Source organism: Pituophis catenifer, unplaced genomic scaffold (genome assembly GCF_029215685.1).
Source record: "Pituophis catenifer annectens isolate HBS135680 unplaced genomic scaffold, rPitCat1.0.hap2 SCAF_2, whole genome shotgun sequence".
Classification (NCBI taxonomy): Eukaryota; Metazoa; Chordata; class Lepidosauria; order Squamata; family Colubridae; genus Pituophis; species Pituophis catenifer.
The window spans coordinates 168,204,376-168,218,894 of record NW_027256882.1 but is presented as its reverse complement, the minus strand read 5'-3'; the positions used below and the strand labels follow the sequence as shown (position 1 = coordinate 168,218,894).

The 14,519-nt window shown below is 41.1% G+C and overlaps 1 protein-coding gene across 1 annotated transcript; it reads left to right on the top strand.

The window, feature by feature from the left end:
- The first annotated feature begins 2,407 nt into the window (after nucleotides 1–2,407).
- KRT18 (keratin 18) lies at nucleotides 2,408–10,525 on the top strand. The gene is made up of 7 exons (XM_070938013.1): nucleotides 2,408–2,912; nucleotides 6,799–6,881; nucleotides 7,513–7,669; nucleotides 7,855–8,019; nucleotides 8,167–8,292; nucleotides 8,958–9,181; nucleotides 10,286–10,525. Exons 1-7 carry the CDS (start codon nucleotides 2,442–2,444, stop codon nucleotides 10,401–10,403), a joined length of 1,344 nt encoding a protein of 447 aa, XP_070794114.1. The 5' UTR covers nucleotides 2,408–2,441; the 3' UTR covers nucleotides 10,404–10,525.
- Nucleotides 10,526–14,519: the final 3,994 nt, after the last annotated feature.

Sequence of the window (14,519 nt, the reverse complement as noted above, 5' to 3'; positions counted from 1 at the left end):
TATTTGCCATATAATTCCAATCTACTAATTGTGTTCATACTCCTATGTAAATCTTTAGGAAAAGTATTCTTTACTTGCAGTGGTAAAACTGTCCTTTACCTTACAATTCTTGTATACAGACTGTGTAACTCAAATTGAATACAGTATGGGAAGATAAATCATGGAATAAACTAGCTTGAAACTGAACACCATGGAAGGTGTAAGAACCAAATCCAAAAGAGAAATGAACCCATGTAGGCACATACTTCAAAACTACAATTCTTTAGTAGCACTATTAATAGCATTACTTTTATTTGTACTAAAATGTATGATACCCAGATGCCACACTGTTCACGTATTGATATGGATATATTGTAAAATAAAATTTTAAAAAACCTTGGGGGAAAAAAAACTAAAATTCTTTTGACGAAGGCGATAGTTTTTGAAGGGAAATTTGACAGAAATTCGTTCATAGCAAGATCCTACACCAGTGGTGGGTTTCAAAATTTTTTACTACCGGTTCTGTGGGTGTGGCTTGGTGGGCGTGGCGTGGCTTGGTGGGCATGGCAGGGGAAGAATACTGTAAAATGTCCATTCCCACCCCAATCCAGGGGAAGGTTATTGCAAAATCCCCATTTCCTCCCGATAAGCTGGGACTTGGGAGGCAGAGAATAGGTGGGGGCAGGGCCAGTCATAATTTTTACTACCATTTCTCCGAACTACTCAAAATTTCCGCTACTGGTTCTCCAAAACTGGTCAGAACCTGCTGAAACCCACCTCTGTCCTACACCTTCACAAATGTTTAGAATAGTGCCTCACAAAATCCAGCACCCCTAGCAGTTATGAAATAAAAACATTATCATAGCAGTGCTGATAAACCTGGATCAGGACAAGGCCTTCCTTTTCCCAATCCACATCATGTTTACAGCAACACTGGATCAAACATACTGACAGTGAAATGGCCATCTTATCCTTGCCTTCACGAATCAACATTGCTTTCGAAAGTCTACAGTACAGGCAGTGACTTGCTCCGTTTCCCCACCCTACAAACTTGGCTTACTGGGGAAGATTCACGAGACACAGAAGAAGTTCAATTCTACTCAGATCTCAATGGGTCCAAAAGGTAGTGAAATGTCAAATAGTATATACAGTAGTGGCCAAAATTGTGGAAACCTTGTGGGAAAAGTGTATTTTCTAAAACTAGCTAACAACATTTTTTGGGGGGGAGTAGTACCATAAAATTTATATTAATCAAGAATGTAATGCAGGGGTAAAATCCAGCAGGTTCTGGAGAACCAGTAGTGGAAATTTGAGTAGTTCGGAGAACCAGCAAATACCACCTCTGGCTGGCCCCAGAGTGGGGTGGAAATGGGGATTTTGCAGTATCCTTCCCCTGCCACGCCCACAGAACCAGTAGTAAAAAAAAATTGGATTTCACCACTGATGTAACGCAATAACTTTTATGAAGGATTTGCTATTAGAATAGCAGTTACAGTATAAAGAAAAGTGAAACACATAGAAAAAAACGAGATATGCAAACATTATCACCATGTCAGTTGATAGTTGGGTAACTTTTAGCATGAATTACGGCCTTACAACATCTTCCCATGAAGTGAACCAAGTATTTTAGTTCTGCAGCTGTTCTAATGTGAAACCAAGATTGAATGATTGCTTTTATTAACTGGGTTTTATTGCTGGGTCGCTTCTGACTAACAAGTTTTTTTAGTCACCTCCCTAGATTTTCAATTGGGTTAAGGTATGGGCTATTCCCAGGCCATTCCAGCAGTGGAATATGATTATCTTGAAACTCCCCCCCCAAAAAAAAACAACAAGTGGTGTTATTAGCCATCAAACCTCAAAAATACTTTTCCCAAAAGGTTTCCACAATTTTGGCCACTACTGTAGCACAGGGGATTCCAACCGGCAACTTTAAGACTTGGAAACTTCCGATTCCCATAATTCCCCAACCAGCCACGTGGACTTGTTCCCCAAGTCTTAAAGTTGCCAAGGCTGGGGAGAGCCCCTGCGTTCTCCAGGGCTCTAGTAGGAAACCATTCCGATCATCTATGAAAAATGTCTAGAGGACCGTTCAATAGCGGTGCAGTTGGGCGCGGACAGGGCGTCTTCACCATCCGTGAAGCCGGTCTACCTCGAAGCCACCCAAGACAGGAGTTGGAACCCAGGCCCCTTGGCCGCCCAGGCTCCTCCAGTTCCTCCGGCGGCTTTTCTGGAAGTGGGCCAAGCGCCAAGCCGCAAATCCGAGAAAGCAAAAGTTTGCAGAGCTCAGAGTTTGGATTGGCCGCGCCTTCCAAGCTCAGCGCACAAGGCACAAGTGGGAGAGGTAGGTCCGGCTGGGCCCGCCCCTGCTCCTGCTCCTGGCTATAAAAGCCAGAGGTAGGCTGTGCGTTTCAGCTTCTTTCCCCTCCCTTTGGTCACTGTTGCTCTTCGTCTTCGCAGGTACTATGAGTTTCTCCAAGTCCACCGTCTACTCCACCTCCCTTAGGCCACTCAAGTTTGGCACCGGGGGCAGCGCGGCCAGCGTGTACGCTGGAGCCGGCGGCTCTGGTTCGAGAATTTCTGTCTCCAGAGTCTCAAACTACGGAGGTGGCTATGGAGGAAGCTCAAGTTACGGAGGGGGCTACGGAGGAAGCTCAAGCTATGGAGGGGGCTACGGAGGAAGCTCAAGCTATGGAGGGGGCTACGGAGGGATGAGCAGCAGCCTCCACCTCTCCGGTTCCGGGGTGGTCCAGAACGAGAAGGAAACCATGCAAGACCTCAACGACCGTCTGGCCAGTTACCTGGATAAGGTGCGCAGCCTGGAAGCCGATAATCGGCAGCTGGAGATCCAGATCCGAGAGTACATGGAGAAGAAAGGGCCCAGCACCCGAGACTGGGGCCGTAATTTTGATATCATCGACGATTTGAAGAACCAGGTGAGGAAAACCTCTTGGGGAGGCACCGAGGTAATAAGCACCTTAACTCTTAGTAGAATGATGATTTCAGAGGCCCCTCCAAATAGAAAGTGAAACTGTTTCTGAAATTGGGAATATTGTCTTTGCCCACTTTCAAGCCCTAGTTCTGACTTGGCACACCTTTTGTCCTTCTGGCCCCTTTAAGTACACACATTTTGCACGTATTATTTTTATCAAGAGAGAGAGACAATAAGGGGAGCAAAGATAAAGGGAATGTGGATAAGATATCCAGCACAAATAAATTTTCTTCCTAATTGCCTTAGCTGATAAGCAGTTGTTACTCAAGAGTTCAACGGCTTGCTTTCACAGGTTAATGGTTTACTAGAAGAAACTAATGTAGTTTTACTGGCTGTGGGCTAACGACTCAATGTGGGAGGAACCTCCCATGTTTGCCTTCTGAAGTTTGAATGGAGACAAAAGTTCACACCTGTGTAGAATTTACCTGCATACCTGAGGAGTGGTGGAGTTTTTCTTGAAACACAGCCTGTGTATAAATTGGGGGGGGGCTCATTTTATTGTGTTTTGCTGAAATATTCAATGTACTTTATATTGGGAAATATTAAATATAGCATCCAACAACACTTTGCAACAAGGAGCCTACTATACAATTAACATCTCTAGAACATTTCAGAGGTATCCATTTTCCTGCCCTTGTGAAAAAAGTTTTCACCTTTCCATCTCTTATCCTTGCATTTTATGTTCCTCTGCCATGCCTCCTTTTTTCATTTGATATTTATTGAATTTATTGGCCCGCCCATCTTACTACAGGCTAACGTTTGTGATACGTCCTTTTGGGTTGAAGGTCTAAGGAATAGAACCAGTTGCTTTGTCCCACCCACCCATTTACAGTTCCACAATGCCTGTAATATAGAACTTCTCTAGAGCATTGTAGAGGAATGAAAAAGTATGACTTTATTTTCAGAGGGTCAAAGAACAATCACTAGGCCATCTTAAACCCTGGGATAGATCTTGAACAGGTAAAGAGAGTTCCCTGCCTCCAGGTAAAGAGTTAAAATTCCTGCAGCTTAATGCCAAGCAGGAAAGAATAGGCCAACCTGGGGAGAAATAGACAAATTTCTCATTCATTCCAGACCTAACAATGGAAGAGAACAGCTAACTTCGGTGATTTTGAGACTTTCATTGTATAATACCTCTGAAGAGCACCAGGTTGGGAAGGGCTGGGTAAACAGTGGTTTTGAAAAAAAAAAGAATTTCAATTTACAGGAATGTTCCAAATGGTGGTTTCCTTACAGAATTCAAAAGAGCTTTGTTAAAGACTGAGTAGATTAAAGGATTTTGTTCTTGTGAATCATTTTTATGTATGTGTAAAATCATTTAGCAGACTAAAGGGAATAAAGATAACGGTAAAAGCTTCAGCACCTGTTCAGGTCAAATATATGGCACAAAAAGCAAGAGAGCTGGTTAGAGGGTGTGGTGCAGCTGCAAAAAGTAGAATAAAAATGTCCTGGGGGAAAGAGATTCGGTTTCTTTTCTTTTTTTTCTTCTTTCTTCTGAGAAGCATTTTTTAGAAACATTTCCAATTCCTACCTGCTCTGTTTTTTTTTTTTAAGTAACACCTGACACCGTATCAAAGCCAGGTATGCCATTTTATGCATGGGGGCCTTTTTATGAGTTAAAGTCCATTCTGTAACACCTGGCAGATCTGTTACCAGGAGAGAGCAGAATTAAACTCTTGTTAGGTTATACCTCAAGGTATGGTTGCCTGGAATATACCCAATTCTCCAGAGAACCCTTATTTTGTCTGCTAGAAACAATAGGTTTCTTAAAAGCCGTGGCTGGTGGCTTTTAAATGGCTTTTCCCATGAATATATGGGAAAGAGTACAATTTCCCCCCCCCCTTTTTTTAAAAAGCCTTAGATTCCACCTATTTTGTACTTTCAAAGATTGCATGATATAAAGGTAAAGGTTCCCCTAGCACATATGTGCTAGTTGTTCCCGACTCTAGAGAGCAGTGCTCATCTCTATTTCAAAGCCGAAGAGCCAGCGCTGTCCGAAGATGTCTCTGGTCATGTGGCCGGCATGACTAAATGGAATGCTGTTACATGCATGATATATGGCCCATCAAATTCATTAGAAGTTAAGGAAGGATCATAACTGTGCTAGGCCTGCTGAATCGGATCAAAGCCTGGCCATGACCTTTGTAAGCAGTTTTCTCTCCCCATTCTAGCCAGCCAGCCAAAAAGCGGTAGGAATCCCTTAAAGGAACATGAAGACAATAGCACTGTTTCTACTAGGTTGTTTTGAGCAATCTTGACTTTTCCTATATAATACTTGAGGGCAAGTGGCTATTTAAATAAAAACAGGCTAAGCCTGTTTATCTTTTTTCCACATCCCTTCTCTCCCCCTAATCAATTAGCAATAGAAAATTGGTTTTTACTGGCAGGTCAAATAAGAAAACCACTTGGTTATCTGGTTCATTGGAAATTCAATGAACCCCACTATTAGGATACTTAACTGAGATTGTAATCTTATAGTTTTACTGAGCCCTGCGGATGTTCTGGGGGCTCATGGCCGCACTTCTACATATTTAGAAGCCAGCCCCTGTAAATGTCAGAATTCCTTCAGCATCTTTAATAGCTGCTGAATTAGTCTTTCCATTCAGCTGTTTAAGACACAGGAGCCCCGTTCACTTCTGTATGTGGCCACTTTATTCAAGGTCTGTGGCAATAAAGTTAGATGTGCATGGAAGCTCCCCTAGGGGACATTGGCAAATTCTGTGAACAAACTTGAATTAAGATTTTCCAAATTCTTGACAGAGGAAGCGGACATGCATCTGAAATTTTATCAGCATGACTTGGATGTTCTGGGTTCCATCCGTGGAAGGCTTGGCTTGCCTATTCACAAAATGGCTGCCATCATAAAATCAATCCCAAACCAACAAATTACTTGGGACAGGGAGCCCATGTGTACTTCTTTGGGACCTTAAGGATTTGCCTTATATTATTGTTGCTAAGGAATAACTGATAAATTGGACATTGTTCTGCAACAGTAAAAAATATCAGTTTCTAGTCCCAGAAAAATTATTAATACTCAACCTCCATGAGAAGAACAAAGGGGTGAAAATGACTTTCTGAAGGAACGATCCCCTCATATCTTCTCCCTACCCCTCGAAAAGCAGCTGTAGAGCCCAGCAAAATTAGTGAGTTTGAAAACTTTACATAATGAATGCAGTATTTCCCTGGCCTGCTCAAAGTACTTTAATTTACAGATTTGTTGCAATATTGCCTGGAAGTAGAACCCGTGGTTTCTGGGTGCTTCAGTCCCTGGGACCCCAGGTCTCTTGGAGACACAAATTAGGAAAAGTGAAGGCACCTGAGAAGCTGCTTGATCAAAGCAGGCAGTTTCTCCTTTAAGAATCTTGGTCTCCTGGTTGCCTTGGGAACTGGGAAGGTGAGTTGCACCTGGGATGGCTTAGGCAAACAATGGAAGCTCTGTAGGCTGGCTGAAAACCTGTAGGTTCAGATTGCACTAGCCTTCCCTAAATAAAATTAAAAAAACAAAGAGGAAGTTTCAGGTTTGGTTACTATAAAGCCTGGAAAGTAGTATCTGGATATTTTGATTCTCCCATCCCATCTGGGAATCTCCGTCCAAGAATGTATGGAGAAGAGGGGTTTAGCAACTGCTGTAGAAGATTTTGCTTTTTGTAGAATCTGGATGGGCACAGGTCTGAGTCCATTGGGTCTGTATGGGAGAGGCTTTCTGCGAATTATTTTATGCTATTAAAGTTGCCCTGCCAGATTGCCCAATTTCTTTTTTCTGATTGGCAAGTCAAATATTTATTTCACATTTATGAATCTGCCATGTGTACTTCCTTTCCTCTCCTCAGATCTACGATCAGTCTGTGGATAATGCTCGTATTGTCCTGCAGATTGATAATGCTCGCCTGGCTGCCGATGACTTCCGTGTCAAGTGAGTGTTTTCATCCCAGTTCACTAACTGGCTCTGGAATCCAGTCCAGCAGCCCATGGAACAACCCAAGCCTTAATAGGCAAAACAGGGTTAGGCAATCTTATGTTCTTCCAGCTAGTTTGGGTTACAACTCAAGTTTAAAGGAATAAGGAAAGCTTTTAGAAAAAGAAAGGCTAATACAAATCAAAAGCTATATTTTTATGTCATGAAAGGGTTTATAAATGATAAAAATCAGGGACTTTGTGCAGCCTCTCGAGTTCTACATATTTTTTCTCTTATTCTCAGCTTATATTTATTTTGATGCTGCTAATATGGTAGAGGGGCAAGAGCACAAAAGACCAAATCAATATAAACCTTACTCGTGCCTCTCTTATTTTTCTGAAATGTTAGGCCTTATTCATATAATTTCAAGCTTGTAGCCAAAAGGACGGGAAGCTGTTTATAAATACCAGAAAGCAGAATTTTGCATCTAGTTGTGCTATTTTTCCATTTCCCTCTCTGGGATACAGCTTCTATAAAGCTCTGGTACTTTCTCAGTAACCCATGGTCATCAGCATAATACCCAACAGCACTTTTGCTTCACAAACCCAATTACTATGGGAACCTAATCCTGCCTTTTCCCGCTGCCCAGGTTTGAGGCTGAACTGGCTATTCGCCAGTCAGTGGAGAGTGACATCATTGGCCTCCGCAAAGTCATTGATGACACCAACATGAGCCGTCTGCAGTTGGAGGGTGAGATCGAGGCCCTCAAGGAAGAGCTGATCTTTATGAAGAAGAACCATCAAGATGTAAGTCTTTATTGGCACTGGGCACTGAAGTGTAGAAAATACAGTGCCAGTAGTTTAAGGGGAAGGGAGTTAGTTACAACCTATGGTGGAAGAGAGCTGACAACCAATCATGGATTGCCATCATTCCAGGCTGTCTCTTCAACTCTTAAAGTTAACCCAAATGCTCCTATTTTTATAACTTTTAGGAAGTCACCAACTTGCAGACCCAGATTGCCAACTCTGGTCTGACCGTGGAGGTAGATGCTCCCAAATCACAGGATCTGGCCAAGATAATGACAGAGATCCGTGCGCAGTATGATACCTTGGCTCAGAAGAATCTTGAGGATTTGGACAAGTATTGGGGCCAGCAGGTAGGTAGAAGAGCTCATTCTCTTGGCTTTCTCCTAAAACAGACAGGTCCATGCTGACCTCTTTAACTCCTTATGTGCCCCACAAAATGTATTGCCAAGAGAGAGCTTCAGATGGTAACATAATCTGCTTTCACACTTTCTCCTTAGATCTCAGAGAGCACTGTCATCATCAATCAAAATACCAAAGAAATTGAAACGGCTCGTACCACCATTACGGATTTGCGACGCACAGTCCAAACATTGGAAATTGAACTAGAATCTGTGCGCAATGTGGTATGTTGGCAGGAGCTTCCATGAAAATCAGTCTTTTGCAGGGGTTTGGGGTGTACAACTTGCATTATCACCAGCTGGTATGGACATAAATAATGTCTTAGATAATGGTTGTCTTCCAGCATCCCTTAACAATATTAAGATGGAGGTGGCTATTTTATGGGAATGAAGAAAATGCATGCTTAAGGACCTTGTTGGGGTTCACACATTATGCCAAACTGTGATTTGTTTCAAACATAGCTAATCAAATTAGTTGCAGTTAAATGGACATACTTAATCAGCTAAATCAAACAAACCTTACTTAATGTGTTGTGCAAATGAAATTACTAAGTCTTAATTTTGGCTTCCGATGTCTCCAACACTGAAACCAATTTTTAAAATGATATTGAGTCTTGGTCAGATATTGTTTTGTTCAGTGACCAAAGAGCTGCTGCAGTACCAATACGCAACACTGAGTGAGTTAGATTGGGATTGGGAAAGAAGAAGGCAAGCAGATGTAGAATTATTCCACAAAGTGATGGGTGATTCATGAATGAAGCAAAATGATCACACGGGGCATAGTGAGGAATATTGCAGCATGGAAATGCTACCTCAGACCAGAAAGAGTTTTGGCTTAGCAAACCCACGATCCTGATTCCTTCTTATTCTGTCATCCCCTCCCCCTACAGAGAGCCAGTCTGGAGGGCAACCTGCATGAAGTGGAGTCTCGCTATGCAATGCAAATAGAACAACTGAATGGAATCCTGCTGCGGACAGAAGCTGAACTGGCACAGCTAAGGAATGACGTCCAGCGCCAGGCAGATGACTATCAGGCTCTGTTAAACATCAAAGACAAGCTGGAAGCAGAGATTGCTACCTATAGGAATCTGCTGGAGGGCGGAGAGGAATTGAAGTAAGCCTGTCCCCTTTTGTAGCCTCTTCAGGACTAGAATAGACAGAGAGACTGAGCTGATTGCTTTGATCTTGTATAAGTTCCCTCTGGTGGTTTTGATTGTGCCATTCCTTATCATGGGTCATATTGGCTTAGGGAGCTAAACAAATCATTCAGCGTAATCCTTCAGCTTTCATATTCTAAGACCCACCAATCAGTTTTACCAAACAATCTGATATGCTGTGATAGAAACAAAGCCATTTTTTTCTATGAAGGATGGTTATGCTTACAGGTATTCAGTCAGTTTTTAAGACTAAAAAAAATCCATTGACATATTCTGTGCCTACTTAAATTAATTTTGAGTTTAGGTAATGTGTAGAATTGCTGGCCTAGATTGCCCTTACACATGTGTGTATCCATCTCTCTAATAAGCTCTGAAACAATTTTTACTAAACTTGTGAAAGGAAATATGACACATACAACTGAATTGAATTTAATTTTTTAAGTACGGTAGCCCTAGTTCTACCCTTGAGAAACTACGATAATTCAGCAGAAATGTTAGGAATATTTGAAAGTAGCTATGTCTAGGTCATTTTTTAATATTATAGTCCAATGTTTCTCAAGCTTAGCAATTTTTAAGATATGTGGAATTCAACTCTTAGAACTCCCAGGCCAGATAGATATCTTAAAGCTGCCATGGTTGAAAAACACTGCTATGGCCTAATGGTAGATTTGGCTTTGTAATACGGATCCTTTACATGCCAAAATCAGTCACACCTGGGCCTGAAAAGAACAAATTGATATTTACAGTGTTTTCAGCATGACATGCAAAGTGTAATGTTGCTTTTTTGCAGCCTGCCTCGACTTGATGCCTTCCAAGTACCTTGAGGTTATAATTACCACTTATTCTAACATGCCTAGCAGGAAATGTTATCTTAGGATAATGTGCTTTAACATTGTAGAATGTATACAGCAATTTATCCAAGAGAATCCAATTGTTTCTTGCCCAAAATATGCAGCTTGGAACTTATCAAGTTAAACCAGTGATATATGTGAGATAATTACATTCCAACATCAAATGTGGAAAGGGATTTTTGTTCATTACCCATATCTTTCTTCTTTCAGCCTAAAAGATGCTTTACTGGAAAGCACCATGCAAGTGTCTCAGAAGATTCACTCCACCAAAATAGTGGATGGCAAAGTGGTGTCGGAGACCAAAGAAACCAAAACATTGAAGCGTTGAGCTCCTCCTGGTGTGGCCAACCTCCTGGTGCAGCTTCAGTGGCATCGTTTTATTTTGAAGTGGGAGGTTGCTGAGCAAGGGATTGGGCTGATTCATTGTACAATTCAATAAAGCAATGTGCCTGAAAGCAGTGCTATGCTGTACCTGTGCCATTCTTGTGCGAAATTCCCCAGAGTCCCAGCCTTAGGAGTTGTTCTCTAGTGATGTTCAACGTTCAAGGGTTTCTGTGTTTAGGGAGCACTTCATATTGCTAGATTTGTGCATAATGCTAAACCATGGTTTGGATAGGCTACTCTAGTTGGGTTCACACCTTAAGCCAGGCCTGTCAAACTGGCGGCCTGCGAGCTGGATAAGTCACATGCAGGCCACGCCCACCCCAGCTCCACAAAGGCAAAAAACATCGCAATATGTCATGATCCAGCCCATGACATGATCAAGTTTTACACCCATGCCTTTAAGCCAAACCCAAGAAATATTTTATGGTGTAGTGTGTCCTATGAACCTGAACATTTCAACTCTGTATCATGGAACCATCTGCCTTATGTAATATACAGTGTAAACTTGTACAGTGCAAACCAATTTAATCTCACTTCTGCAGTCACATGAGAAGGGAAATGTGCCTAAAATCATTCAACATTCTCCTATAGTTGCATATTGGAGAAATGTCCATAGTGATAGACAAGAACTTCGATTCCTCACACAAAAGATGTCATTACTGCCCACTATCTTTCTACCAGTGTTTGGTATCATTTCTCCATTTTTCCATGATTGGTAAAACATTCCATGAAGTTACAGAGATTCATCCATTTGTTCTAGTTATTCACCAGTGATGTATAATTTGGAATTATTCACTCCCATTTTTTCTGCACACACTCCTATCTGGTTTTTCACATGGCATTCTCTGCATCTAAAGGTACACCTTCATGTCCCCAACCTATATTTTATTGTGTTGGTGTATTTGTTCAACAATATGTTAAACAACCAGAGGAAAGTGGATGTCCTTGTCTTACTTCCTATTCCATGTTTACCCATTCATCTCCAGTGTCTACAACTATGCAAACTTAATTTTTTAAAGCATACAAAAAGAAATGTTACTCATTTTTTTATTGTTACTTTAACATACAAAAAAAAATTCCCAAGTGTTTTAAAAACTACTGGTACCAAAATTGCAGAAACTGCTCAAGCCCCTGCACCAAATAATGACTCCTATAAATAGTTAAATGTACATAGTTTTAGATAAATGATATTCATCTTGTAATATTTCAGAAATCTGAAAGTTGTCATTAATGAACGTTGTATACTGTATGTCTGCAAGATAACAAGTAGAGAGGCACAAACCTAGCTCCATCCTCTCTTTCTGCAAGTGTTGATATCAGGCACCATTCAAATGGGGTGGGCTTAAGATCATGACAACATCCCCCACTATTTTCAGATTTTGACACCACATCGTCATGAATGTCCATGTATTTTGACTACTCATATTTTTTCACACTTCACTGGAGTTTTTAGGAATGTTTCTGTCTCTGCATAAAAACTGTACATAGATGAAACTGCTTAAGTAAAAAAGATTCCTAGGGCCCAGTTAGTTATATATACAGATCCAAACTAAATAAAAAATGGGATAATTACTGTTTACAAAGCCATCTGTTTCTATAAATTTGGATGCAAACTAAAATGACTACAGCCTTCCCAAAGCTTTTGTGATGTATTCCAGAGCTATGACTATTAATTAGTCAGGCCTAATTAATAACACCATTATGTTTTTTTAAAAAAACAAGTATTGACACTTGCTCTTCTTGAATTATTTTCTTTTCCAACCTTGCCTTTGTTTTGGACAAAGAGGCAAGATCATGGAGTTGGAAAGCTCAAACTCATGGAAGGACCCCCAAAACAGGACTGAATAAGAAATGTAATAAATAAACAGGAATACATTCTGTGAGATTTCTTTATTTAATGATGAATAACTAGCTCTGGTCTTATAATTACACTTTCTACCTGGAAGTATAGCTTGTTGTTTTATTTTATTGCCATCAGTACACTTAATGGAATTCTAAGGCTAAAGTCTTTGATGCAAAACTCTGAACAGACAACAGATGGCAGTATGTTTCCTATCAAATCCATTGTCTCGATTTTTAACAACTGACATATGGTAGCCCTGTAGAATACACTTGAATGCCAGTTGTTGAAGTTTACTATATAAAATCTGGTTTGGGAATAACAATAGCAAGAAGGCTAAATTAAGTGGGAAGCAAATTGCCATTGTTTGCCCTGAATTTGATTTGGTTTAGCTGTAATACAACATGGAGGAGTGACCCATGGCTCCTAGCGCCACTGGTGGCTTCCCAGCAACTTTCTAACAACCTTTGGACACCCAAGATTACGCTTCTGAAATTCAGTGCCCCGAAAAACCAATTTTTGTACAGATTTTAGGGGGTTGGGTTGGTTGATTGGTTGGTTAGTTTAGAAAAAAAGGAAAAGATGGAATATTACATACTTTTGAGAGGCATATTAGTTTGAGAGAGAGAAAATTCGAATCCTGAAAGGAACCAAATAATTTCAGAGAGTAGAGATGGCAGAGCTGAAACATGAGTAAGTTCTTGCTATGGGCACATTAATCCTTATGGCCAGAGCTAATACAGCCAATCCATAAAAATTATCAACAGAAGTCAGCCCTGCAGCCAGACGGAGTTCACATGAATTCTTTTTCCTTAGATCATTTATCAGGCCAGGGCAATAAAGAGTTAAAGCTCAAAAAAAACAAAAAACCACCCAATGTAGTCTTTCTCAGACATTTTTTGACTCAAAATGGGTATCTCCAAATTCACTTATCAGCTACTGATAACCTTTGGTCTCTAGTTTGGTTCACCTCCCCCTGAAAAACTGCATGCCATTCAATTGCTGGGAATAAACTACTCCCATAAAACTATAAAACAGCATGCCATCCAGTTGCTGGGAAATAAACTATTCCAATAAAAGTATCTGTTTCTGGGGAGACTTTGGAGGGTTTCTGCTTTTTTAAGGAAAGAGGGCAGGAGATGTCAACTGCCTACTAACTCTATCATTAATTCCCTTTAGGGCTGCCTCTGCCTCTGGCCACACCACCTACGTGAACATTCCTATTGCTTGACTAAAGCATTTTAAAAAAAAAATTTTTGCAAAAAAACAAGAAAGCCAAGGACATATATGGCCATTAAAGCTCTACAGAAGGGGAAAGTTTTCATTTCACAACAATAGAATTGGTTTACCCATGGCCCAGGATGCTGACTGCAAATATCCACAAAGAGACAGACAAGGAAATGCAGCCCTCTAGATTCTACTGGACTCCAATTCCTACCTGTCTTAAATTAATCTAAGAGTGCTAAAAATCCAATGCATGAGTGCAAAAATGAACTCTCTTTGCTGCCTCTAGAGGATGTCTGGAGTTTTGCAATTGAAATAATGTAATCCTACTTAGTCAATAAGAAAGGCTGAGCGCCAAAGAATTGAGGCCTTTGAACTCTGGTGCTGGAGAAGACTCCTGCGAGTCCCTTGGACTGCAGGTCAGTCCTAGAGGAGATCAACCCTGACTGCTCTTTAGAAGGCCAGATCCTGAAGATGAAACTCAAATATTTTGGCCACCTAATGAGAAGGAAGGACTCACTGGAGAAGAACCTAATGCTGGGAAAGATTGAGAGCAAAAGAAGAAGGGGACGACAGAAAACGAGATGGCTGGATGGAGTCACTGAAGCAGTAGGTGTGAGCTTAAATGGACTCCAGAGGATGGTAGAGGACAGGAAGGCCTGGAGAAATGTCCATGGGGTCGCAATGGGTCGGACATGACTTTGCAACTAACAACAACAACTTAGTCAATGTGCCCAATGTGCAGAATCATGAAAGTTGCACTCTCAAAAGTTTGAAAAAAACCCAACTTGGCCTAAAAGACCACAAAAGTCTTTGCAGTAGAGGATGATTATTTCAGGGAATTCTGCATGTCGGTAGAGATCCTTGATATAACAAAATCTGCAAAGTTCAGGCAGAATCTTGCTAAATAGATTTCGATACTTCCAAAGTCCATGGTAGAGACAAAAGTCTGAAGCCAGCTGGACCAAAGATTAATTACTATGGATCCTGGCAGAC

Excerpts from the sequence above, each read along its gene's own strand:
- KRT18 (XM_070938013.1), top strand. The coding sequence starts at position 2,442 with ATGAGTTTCTCCAAGTCCACCGTCTACTCCACCTCCCTTAGGCCACTC. Across the intron at positions 6,882-7,512 it reads GCCGATGACTTCCGTGTCAA|GTTTGAGGCTGAACTGGCTA; the intron begins GTGAGTGTTTTC and ends CCCGCTGCCCAG. Across the intron at positions 8,293-8,957 it reads TAGAATCTGTGCGCAATGTG|AGAGCCAGTCTGGAGGGCAA; the intron begins GTATGTTGGCAG and ends CTCCCCCTACAG.